Source organism: Cuculus canorus, chromosome Z (genome assembly GCF_017976375.1).
Source record: "Cuculus canorus isolate bCucCan1 chromosome Z, bCucCan1.pri, whole genome shotgun sequence".
In the NCBI taxonomy this organism is placed as follows: domain Eukaryota; kingdom Metazoa; phylum Chordata; class Aves; order Cuculiformes; family Cuculidae; genus Cuculus; species Cuculus canorus.
In genome coordinates, this window is record NC_071441.1 from 47,604,032 (window position 1) to 47,615,493 (window position 11,462).

At 44.7% G+C, this 11,462-nt stretch overlaps 1 protein-coding gene across 2 annotated transcripts in view; it reads left to right on the forward strand.

The window, feature by feature from the left end:
• ECPAS (Ecm29 proteasome adaptor and scaffold) overlaps positions 1–11,357 on the forward strand; it is a 67,035-nt gene extending 55,678 nt beyond the window's left edge. For both annotated transcript variants that reach the window (XM_054053434.1, XM_054053435.1), the window contains exons 37-49: positions 27–116; positions 623–689; positions 1,397–1,488; positions 1,583–1,649; positions 1,880–2,071; positions 2,816–3,024; positions 3,936–3,979; positions 4,544–4,736; positions 5,325–5,469; positions 6,091–6,196; positions 6,352–6,440; positions 7,619–7,690; positions 8,500–11,357. In XM_054053434.1, the coding sequence (XP_053909409.1) occupies positions 27–116; positions 623–689; positions 1,397–1,488; positions 1,583–1,649; positions 1,880–2,071; positions 2,816–3,024; positions 3,936–3,979; positions 4,544–4,736; positions 5,325–5,469; positions 6,091–6,196; positions 6,352–6,440; positions 7,619–7,690; positions 8,500–8,639 (1,506 nt within the window). In that variant the 3' untranslated portion in view covers positions 8,640–11,357. The remainder of the gene's footprint in view (positions 1–26; positions 117–622; positions 690–1,396; positions 1,489–1,582; positions 1,650–1,879; positions 2,072–2,815; positions 3,025–3,935; positions 3,980–4,543; positions 4,737–5,324; positions 5,470–6,090; positions 6,197–6,351; positions 6,441–7,618; positions 7,691–8,499) is intronic.
• The last annotated feature ends 105 nt before the right edge of the window (positions 11,358–11,462 follow it).

Here is an 11,462-nt window from a genome sequence, read left to right on the forward strand (position 1 = left end):
TCCCCCTGTCCGTTGCCTTTCTCTAGAGCTTGCAATATTTGGATGTGTCTGTCCTGGGTGAGCTGGTTCCTCGGCTGTGTGAACTGATCAAAAGTGGAGTAGGCCTTGGCACAAAGGTATGTCTATGATTTTAATTGTTTGTTTGGAAGTGAGTGGAACACAGAGTAATGTCAACCTAAATAATGGTTGTTTTCGCTGTCTCTTTTAAAGTTGCACCTTGGGCTCATTCATACTGGAGCCATTTTACATCTGAGTCTCAATCCACCTACATTACTTGTGATTTTCTGAATATGTGCTGCCTTAACCTCCCCTGCGCTACATGGCTGTTGTGCTCTGTGACACAGAGTGTAGGAGATTGTCCTTCATAGCTATAAATCTTCCAGCACCATCTGTCTTGAGTGTGGGTCCTGGTAACTTTTTCACTTCCTGATCAAATTCTTGTCATTCATTTGTTACCAACTGTTTTTCTCCGTCTAACCTTGGCTCTCGGCCTATGAGGGCAGAGGCTCAGCAGACCTACATTATGTTGTACAAGTGCATGTAGCACCACAACAAGTTTTAACAGTAATAATCGGGGCTTAGTATTACTTTCTTATGTTTGTTTTCCCTTGCAATCTTACAGGGAGGTTGTGCCAGTGTAATTGTGTCACTAACCACACAGTGTCCTCAGGACTTAACACCTTATTCAGGTAAGGCTTGTTTCTGGTGTCAGGTTTTAAAGGTGCTTTGTGTTGCTCATGTGTAGGTGTTATAGTATTCCCTCCCTGTTGGCTCTTGATTTTCTCACAAGAATATTCTTTATTTGTGTATTTTCCACAGGCAGCTGTTTAAAGGTGCCTTGTGTGTATGAGACTGGCATGCCAGGGTGACATCCTGGGCATGTAAATTACCTCACCCAGTTGGAAGAGGCAGATTAGAGACTTGAAGGAATTCACTAGTGCCTAGCAGGAACAGGCAGAAATATCTCTAGACTTCATTGGAGCAGACTAACAATGCCTGTGTTAGTGCAGCGCTGGCTTGTTCCTTCAACTTGAGCTACAGGAGGACCACAGGCAGGGACTTTGCTTCCTTGGTCTTAATCTTCTCTTTAAAATTCATTATGATTTTATGGTAGAAAATAAGTTACCCCTCTCTTATGAAATAGAAATAAAACTGAAGGCATAATCAGCTGAGGTGTTTGCATACAGGAATGTTATCCATCAAGACTGCGGCTGGCAAAACACCAGCTTCTGCTGAGCCTTGCCGTGTTAAGTTGTGCGCTTATAAGGACCAGACAGAACTATAATCCCACAAATGTGCAATGAGGAAAAATGCATAAATTCCAACAATCTGATGACATGCAGGTCACAGCAATAAAAATGTGGTACTTCTGATAAAGTGAAGTCTCCTCCAACAGGCAAACTTATGAGCGCTTTATTGAGTGGCCTGACTGATCGCAACAGTGTGGTACAGAAGTCTTTTGCCTTTGCCATGGGGCATCTGGTCCGGGTGAGTTGCGTTTGAGATTGTTTTACGTTTTGTTTTGGTTTTTTGTGGTTAGTTTAATTTTGAAGCACTTGAGTGAGTGTCTTCCTTGTTACAGACTGCCCGGGACAGCAGCACTGAGAAGCTCCTGCACAAACTCAGTAGTTGGTACATGGAGAAGGAAGGTATGTTGCTTTTGGGATGTTCTGTTACAGAATACAGTGCAGGAAAAGTTCCTGTTGATAGTAAAAGCTGGTAAAGAAGCATGTCTGTATTTTGATGCTCGGTTTCACTGGCTGAATAATTCCCATGCATACACTGTACTGTGCATTCCTCTGCTTCCCAAGAGCAGATCAAGCTGTTAACGGAAAATCCTGCTTCCCAGTCATAATGTGTGATTGTTTTGCTCCTTCAGAGCCAGTTTACAGAGCGGGCTGTGCTTTAACTGTGCATGCAATGGGCCGCTACAGTCCAGACGTAGTGAAGAACCATGCCAAACATGCGCTTCCATTGGCTTTTCTTGGCATGCATGAGGTTCCTGATGAAGAGAAAGGAGAGAAAGAGAATTCTACCCTGTGGACTGAAGTTTGGCAGGAAAACGTTCCTGGTGAGTTTCATTAAGAGTGGTAAAAGCTTGCATGGGGGAAAGAATGTGCTTTCTGGAAACCCATTTGGGAAATACAGCGTTCTCGTGGTGAGAGACTTGGGAAGCTTGTTAGCATTTTCTTCCTTGCTGAAGATGTCCTGTATGAGCTTTGACAGGTTAGCTTCTCTGTGGCTGTTTACAATAATTACAGATATGTTGATTGCTGAGGATACACGGACACAGTCAGGAGAATTATTTTGAGATTGTGAGGCACTGGATACCACTGTAACACAGCCCTAATCATGGTGCAGATAGCTGGACATCTGTTTAAATTAAATGGTTTTGCTGGCTTTTTCTCTGGACTGATTTTTGATCTGGTCCCAGATTACTTTTCTGGACTTTGAGAAAGGAGCTGCAAAAAGGTTTTCAAGTAACCTGTTTTGCAAAAAAAAAAAAAAATTATATTTCTTAGAAACTGACTAGTACAGTGTCTGGTGTCTGTCATATAGAAGGACTGAGATAAGCTCTTTGTCTAGATAAATGCTAAAGATTTTCTTTGGAAGCATCTAGAAACAGAACCCCTTTACAAGCAGCCTAGGAGGAATTCTTCACACCTGTGCCTGAAGTAGGCCTTGCTGAGACATTTCATGGCCAAAACCAAAGAGAAATCTGTAACTGCTTTTTTTTTTTCATTTTTTAAAAAATAGGATTAGATTTGTGTTTGTTTTGTGGCAAGATTACAGTTTTTCTCTGTTTGACATGCAGGTACTCAGGGTGGCATTAGGCTGTATATGCAGGAGCTGATAACCATCACCCAGAAGGCTCTGCAGTCCCAGTCCTGGAAGATGAAAGCCCAGGGAGCAGCTGCCATGGCATCGATTGCCAAACAGACAGGCTCCCTTGTACCGCCACATTTGGGGATAGTACTCTCCGCACTGCTGCAAGGCCTGCCAGGGAGAACCTGGACTGGGAAGGTAAAAAAAGGAACTGTCACCTCGTGGATTGCGTGAGCACTGGCTTTTGAGTCAGGAAATACAATTTTCTGCAGATCAACATGTGTAGGAACTCTGGCTTAAGGAGTCTGCCTTCTGCCCTGCATTTAGCAGATACAAAAATGACGGGGAATCTTGGAATCGTAGAAAGAACCACCAGCATCATCTGGTCCAACCTTTTAGGTGATATATAGTTTAGCTGAGATGGCCCAGAACCCTGTCAAGCTGAGCCTCAGAAGTGCCCAGTGTAGAGGAATTTACCACTTCCCTGGGGAGATTATTCCAATGTTTAACTGTTCTCATGGTGAAAAATTTTCTTCTGGAATCCAAACGGAGTCTCCCCAAGAGCAACTTATACCCATTACCCCATGTCTTTTCCATGTGACTCCTCATAAAAAAGGAATCTCCATCCTCTTGGTAGACACCCTCCATGTACTGGTATATGATAATAATATACCATATGATTTTTATATATATATAAAATTTATATATAATAATAAAAGGCTCCTCTAAGCCTTTTCCTCTCAAAGCTGAACAAACACAGTTCTCTCGGTTTTACTTTATGGGAGGTTTCCTAGTAGGTAGATTTCAAGTTGATTTAGGAGTTGGGTTTTCAGACTACTTCCACTGCCCTGTATTCTAGTCTTAAGGGGTGCTAGCTTGTGCTCAGAGGTGCTGCAAGGCCCATCTCCACTGCCAGTTCAAGTGCAGATGGAAAGCCATCCTCTACAGCAGGAGTGGCAGGAGCCAGATGTTGCTTTCTCTGGGCTGGTGTCACAGGCATATTTCCCCACTGCCACTCAGAGCAGAATACCGAGGTTTCCCCTATGTGGCGGGACTGTGCTGTTTGTCTGTCTAGCATTTCTCAGTGGTGTCTGTTTTACTTGTTGCAGGAGGAGCTGTTAAAGGCCATTGCCAGTGTTGTCTCTGCATGCAGGTAAGTGTCTTGAAAGAGTGGTACTTGAAGGATCTGGGATCTCTAAAAGGAGGTTGTTGCATGGTGTTGTTGCCTGAGTAGTGTTAAGGAGACTCTAGAAAGTTGTGAACACAGTCCTGATCTCCCATCAGCATGTGAGGAGCCTCACTCCACTCTGCTTGTCAATGTGGGGGTCACTGGTGAGAGCTGGGAGGGGGAAGTGATGCTTAAGAGGGAGCTGCAGAGGTAAATGGTTATCTAGGGGAAGGAGGAAGATGTTGAGAGGCCAGAATTGCTAGGAAGGAAGAAGAGACTAAGGGGAAGGTCGGACGCCTTGAAGAGGGGAAAAAGGGAGAAAAGGTAGGAGAAACGTCAGGGGTGGAAAGTGCATTGGTTGCATATGAAGAAAGACAAGAAGGAAAAAACAGGGAAAATGGACAAGGTAAGAGCACAAAAGAGCACCAGAACGCAACTCAAGTTACAAGTGTTGGTAGGCGACAGTGTCTGGACACAGGGATTACTTCCTGGCTATGAGAGAAGCAGTGTTTGGGAAAGGGATTAGTTTCTGTGTACGTTGTGTTTCAGTGCAGAGCTGCAGGAGTCAGTGCCGGGCCAGCCCACCGTCAATGACATTGTCCAGGCTGTCCTGAAAGAATGTCGGAAAGAGAACATAAAGTATAAGATGGTGGCACTGCGCTGTGCGGCTGGGGTGCTGCAGGCAACAAAGGAAGACCGTTTCCAGGACCTGGCAGATACCGTTTTTCCCATTATAAAGAAGGTGACGATTTAGCTTTTTGAGTTTTCCCTCTTTCAATGCAAAACACGCAAGCGATGGCAGTCAGGCTGGTGGTGGGTGCATGCCAGGCTCCTGCACAGAAGGTTGCTGATGTGAGAAATACCCCACATTCAGCCAGATCCTTGGTGAGCCCTGGAGGGGTTTTACCTGTGTTGCCCAAATTCTGTTCTCTGAGCAGAGTCCTTGCTGTGGTGTCCAACACTGCTTTGTTACAGCATTAAAAGTTAATTCCTGGCTGCTCTTAACTGGTAGTGAGACTATTCGGAAGCTATGTAGAGTGCTTCTATTTAGTATATGCAGTGCTTTGCCTCTCTGCAAGTGGGAGTTATGTAGTGCAGGCAGATGTTTGGATGCAAGGCTGTGGAGCCTGCTGTGCACTTCTGCAGGCTGCCAATAGTGCCAGAGGTACCAGTGGCCAAGGGGACCTGTGCCCAATCTGTATGTAGCCACTGACAGCGCACAAGGACCGGTATGCACAGATGGCGAGGGAAGACTGAATTGCAGGGAAGTGTGTGGCTACCTTGCCCTCATCCTTCTGTTGCTCATACCTTACCCCCATGGCCTCCACAGAACTCTCTTGAGAGCGCGGGCACCAGTTTACCAAAGCATGATGAAGAGGATGAGGACATGAGGGAGAAAGAGGTGCAGATGGAGTCCCTGATCTGTGCTTTTGAGACCCTGGGCAAAGCCTGGCCGAGGAACCCGGAGACACAGCGTAAGTCAGCTAGGGGTGTGCAGAGCAAACTTTCTTGGTTCAAACTGTTTCCTCTTAAAATGGAAAGAGGGAGGAGGGAAAGACCTGGAGATCATGTGGGGAGTGGGGAGAATTTTGAGGAGGTGCAGGATCTTGCTGCCTGCAGCTAGAAAGATCTTCATTGGGAAGGCTGCCCAACAGCTTTCCTAGAGTAGACCATCCTTGAAGAAGTTCCTTTACTGTTGTCTTAAATTCACTTCACCAGACTGTTCTGAGTTTGTGGAGAGGTGCAGGATGCCTGAGGAAACTTTCCTAAGCAAAAGCCTCATTCTGTCACTCACATTTATGTTTCCATCAAAGCTGGGACAAGGTAGAGGAACTGGGTGTATCTGAAAAAAACATGTTATTTATTAGCATGCTGGAATGTGTAATGCAACTGTTCATCTTCCATTGTTCATGACAGTGTTGGCATTGCTAAGATTTTCAGGGTCACTTGTTACAGAGTGTTGACTTGGTCATACACAGTGACTAGCTTGATGTCACTTGGAGAGGAGCACAAGTAAACACCTGGGAGGCAGAGCAGGAGGTGTTTCCTTCTGCCTTTCCCTGTGGTAACACAATCATATCTTTATTTTTCTGTAGGTTGCTACCAACAAGAATTTTGCAAGTTAATGTGTGACCGTTTGAAACTCAGCACATGGAAAGTGCAGCTGGGAGTCCTACAAGCCATGAACTCTTACTTTCAAGGGTAATTCTCCTGTCTGCAATCCACTTCAATGATGTTCCCATCCTTTTTTACTTCAGGGTTTAATGAAACTGAGGAGACCCTGGATTCTCAGAGGAAGCTGAGCAGTCTTCTTTCTCAGTGATGCAGGTGTCTGACAGTGTTTTTGCCTTTGACAGGCTAATGCTGTTTGATGAGGAGCACTCAGACCCTGTGGCTTTGTCAGAAATACTGCTGGAAACCTGTTCATCTATCACCCATTCTTTAGGTAAATGGGCTTTCCCTGGTTTGTGGTTGATGATGAATTGCTTGTTAATGCATTCGTCCTCTGGGGGCTGGCTAGTAGAGAAAATTAAACTTTCAGAGACAGCATTTTGCCCTGGCTTTGTGCTGTGATAATTCTGATGTTGCAGTAGCTGTTCAAGACAGTACTGTGCAGGTTGCTGTGCATAGAGGAGTAAATTTTGGTGCAGGAGCTTTGAAAGGGGAAAGAGATGCAGGCAGCAGACTCTGTGCAACCTCTCAGGAGTACAAATTGGAAACAGTAATTTTCTGCATGCAGAAGATGGTCCCCACATAATCAAGCTGTTACTGATTTAGTAGAACACAAGTTTTTCTTCTCCTCAGTTCGTACTTCTTGAGTACGTAAGCGTTGGAGACACCACAAATTTTCTGAGATGGCCGGTGCATGAAGCTCCAAGGCTCAGAGGCAGTCTGTGTTCTACTTAGCAGAGTGCCCACAGGGATTTAAGTGCTGCACCTCTGTAATGTTGACAGTTGTGGGGTTGTTGATTACTTCGATTGTGTTCCCACTTGTCTTGTGACCGTAACAGTGCCTCAAGTCTCCTCCTACCATGCACGTGTCTCTTGTTTCTGGTATGCCTAAAGGCAGTACCTACTTCAGAGGTAGCTGCCAGTCCAGACACCCCTTTGGGAAAGATTCTTTTAACTATCAGTCCTTCTGAAATGAGACTAGCAGGATTTTTGCTCAGGAGATCAAATAGTTCTTTGTCACCAGCTTGTGCTTGATGCTGTACGGTTTATGTACCCTCCCTTAGTGCTACTTGTTAAAATTTGGATGGGTTATAGCCATTACAGCTCACCAAAAGACCAGTGTGCTGGTTATGCACAGCAGTTGCCTGGGATCACATTGCGCCTGTGCCAGCATTGTTCCCTTTCAACATGTGTAAGGAACAGTAGAGCTGTGGTAATAGCAGAGCTGATGTGCAAGGCTTACTCGACATGTCAGCCTCTGGCTGGTCACGTTCTGCTGTTCCACTCTATCTGATTGTGGAGCGCTGCCGACTGCCAGCACAGGTGAGCTCAGTGAGCCATGCTGACCAAAGTGGTCCAGAGACCATGGTGATGGCTGCTCCGTGTATGGTCGGTGTGCTTTTGGTTCTCATTGTGGCTGTGGTTTTTTTGTTTGTTCTTTCGATCTCTTAGAAAACAAAAGCTACACGTCCATAAGAACAGAAGCTTTGTCTGTGATACAGCTGCTGCTCACTAGACTGCAAGGTGAGACTTGGGCGTGCTGCCTTGGGAGAGCCACTGTTTGGTAAAGGTGGCTGGCGTGACGTGGAAGGCTGGAGAGGTGGTGTTACCCTCTACTTGCTGCACAGGGTGATTTTGGGGCAGTTGGGACTTGGAGTTCTGTGCTTTGTCACTTGGGAAACTTGGAGAGGGGTTGGGTAACTGGATAAAAGTAATGGTCTAAAGTCCTGTTGGATACTCCTTGGGTGAGGAATATGTCCAGCGAGGAGTGTCCCAGGGAGAGCACGCAGCAGTGTGTGTAGTCAGATTCTGTGTTGTGTGCAAGCTTCATAGAGGGGAGAGTTCCTGTTTTTTATTCTTTCAGTGCCACATTTAGTTCCTGATTGTCAATTTAGGATTTAAGACTTCTGGAATTAACGTCAGAGAATGAATCTGGCTAGGTCTCAAGGTCATATATGTGCTCAGTAGCAAACGTTTCCTTTGTATTCCTGCTACACACTTCATGTTCCCCTCGTTCTAGCAAAAATCTTCTTACGTTACATGAAGCGAGTGTGAAGTGGGAAACATTTGGTTCTTCAAGCCCTCGTTTTCACATGTTGCAGGTTTAGACAACCCAGCCCAGTCTAAACGGGCACAACTCCCTGTGCAGAAGGCAGCATGTGCACCTGAGTGTGCAGCTGAACTGTCCTCCTGGGTAGCATTCTAGGGGAGCAGCACAGGCTGTGAGTGCAGCGTTCAAGCAGACGCTCTTCCAGCTGGTCTGGTAATTGAGATATGACCTGTTAGATTTTTTTGGTATTCATGTCCAGTGTCTGTCTGTATTTATCTCACAGAAGCTCAGCAGTGGGAAAGCCTGACACCAGAAAGCAGAGCACACCTCATTCGTTCGCTGTCTACGATGGCGTCTGATAGCAGACCCGAGCTACAAGAGAAGGCATTTCTATTGAAGAAAACACTTGAAAATCTCGACTGAGTTGTAAACCACAAACTACAAAGTGCCATGTAAAACAAAAACAAATAAGTGCAGTGGTCTGAAAACCAAGTGGGAAAATGAAGATTACTCTGTAGCATGCATCATTCCTGGCCAAAATAAAAAAAATGCCTTAAATTATTTTCCCCATTAATGTTATTTTTACTCTTTTAAGGTGATGGTTAGTTGTTTTATCACTAAATACCTCTAATGATCTGCCCTAGAATGTCTGTAAGGGTGCAACATAAAAAATGTTGAGGGCAAGATGCTATTTTTTTCTTCTAATCGGCAAAAGAATGTTACTCAGATTCCCTTTGTCCTTCAAATGAATTGTTGAAAAACCACCAGCACAGTAAGTGAAAAGCGTATTTGATTTTCACTTGTGTCGTGTGTGTAGATCTGTTACCTGGTGTCTAAGCAGTAAATCTGCGGGACTCCGCAGTAGAGGTAGTGTTTGTTATCTTTAGAGAATGAAATGCTTCCCCTGAGGAAGCCTGTGTTCCTCTCTGGTGGCTTCCCAGGGGCAGGGTTTCATCCACCTCTGCTTCTCCTGCTTGCTCCTCCTTTGCAGCCTGTTGTCTGTGAGCTGTGAAAGGCAGAGTACTGTTAGCTCCGCTCCTTCCTCCTCTGACCTCAGCATGGATTGACCGAGGCTATGCCTTTCCCAGCGAGCGACCTCGGCCTCCCAAACTTTAAATAAGAACTTTTTCCCTCATAGGATGCACAAGAGAGCACTTTACTGAGCTGTGTGGGACAAAGTTGGGCCCAGCTGGTGCCCAGGTGGAACACTGCTCTTCTCAAAATTGTTTTGCATGGACACTCCTCAGCTGCAGGAAAAAAAAAAAAGGAAAACAATCTTTTCTAGATATGTTTTTGAAGAGTGTTCGAAGTTTGCAATGACACGTTTTTTTAATAGTGGTAATGTTTTATTCCCTTCCTGTTCGTAACCCTGTTCTTGCTTTGGGAACTTGTAATGATTTAGACTTGTCGATATTTGTAAGAAACTGAACTGTATGATTTCTCAGCAGCCCAAGTCATGCTGGTTTCTAGCAAATACTTTTTGATTTGCACTTAAGAAGAAAGATTATATCTGCATTAACATGGAGTAAAATTGCTATATGATGATGTGGCCATGCTGCCTGTCTCCTTTTTTTCTTTTTTTGCCCTCCTCAGATAAAAGACAGTCCTGACCACTATAGCAACAGACTTTTAATAGTGCGAAATTAGCACTGCACCGTAACCTGACCAGTACGGGTACAGCTTTTTGGGGATAAATGCTTTGCTGATGGTGAAACAAAATCATTAGCATGGGCAATACCACGTCCATGGATTTCAACATAGGAAGGCTTGTTTCTTTTCTTATGGCCTGCAGCTCCTTTCAGATTTGATCTGTGGGGGAGAGGATTGCTCAGAGCAAGCCACATTTCCTCCATGCCCATTTACTCAGAATCAGGTATGCAGTACCTACTGTTCCCTCAGGTGCCATTTCCCGTGCAGTGTTTTCTGGTACTGTAACAGTCTCCTTGTGTGACTGACTTTCCACAGGAAGGGAGGAATGTAATTTGTGCACACCTGGTAGGAAAATGTCAGGAAGAACTGGGCAGAGCTGTTGCACTGTGGCCCTCTTGTAGCAGAAACCTCAGCGAGCACTACTGCATTGTACACTGGGACTGGTCAGCGGGCGACTCCTCGGTGCTGGGAGCTGGTGCTATAACGTTTTGATTTACACCTTTTTGCAGGGAACCGCTCTTTGTCTATGTGTAGTTTGAACTATGGAGCACAGTGTATATTTTGAAGTTTTATTGGGCAAATCTTTGCAGTATCTTTAAAAACTGGCTTACCGTGACAGGTAGTGTCATGACCGCTTTTTTTTTTTTTTTTTTTTTTTTAAATTAGGTGGATATTACCAGTGATGCTTTGCTGTAGCAGTTCATTGTCTGACTTGGGTTTTTTCGTATTGGTGAGTGACAGTAACAGAAAAGCAAGAGCCTCCATGTCTCTGGTAACTTGTTTTTCCACTGCGGACTGGAGTATTCAGAGGTGATGCCTAATATGGTCAAATGACCATCAGTAGAATAACTGTAATCGTTGTCAATAGCAACCTGAATTTCTTTATTGGGGATTTACACTAGAGGGAAGAGCATATTCTAGGAACTCTACAAACAGCTGGATTAACAACTCTGGGCAAAAGCGTTAGGAACGTTAGAGAAGGTGTAACACTTTCTGAATCACAAAGCAATATGTCTTTCTCGTGATTACAGAACAGATTCAGAGCTCCTCTCTAAAGCATGTGCCTATACACAAAACCTACCTGTACAAAAGTTAATTCAGTCAGAGGTTTGATTTCTACCCCCCTCACATTTGTAAACTTGAAGGGATTAAAAAAATAATGAATAGATGTGGCCTTCCTAGAGTTTTTCCTCTAAGGGTGATTGCACTACATAAAACACACTGTACTTCGCCCAGCGCGGGCCTCTTGTGCTGCTGCAATGCTTTGTATACCTGGGGTGCAGTGCGCAGACTTGACTCTAGCACTCACGTTCTGACCTACGAGCTGTTGCTTCAATGGGTGTATAGTGAGAAAAGTTTTCTAATGTTGCAAGATCTCCATCAAATTCACTGCAATCTGTACTGTCGAAGTATGTGAATGGTCTGACTGAAAGAAAACCCTCCTGCTTACCAAAAAGGTAAAATTAAATAAAAGCTGCATGACCCGCTCTTCGAAGTGACTGCCAGTGTTTTTTTTTTCCTCCCACTGAATGTTGACAGCATTTTCGTGTTCCACATTCAGAGGTACCTTTGTGTTCTGCTCTGTGCTGACGTGCT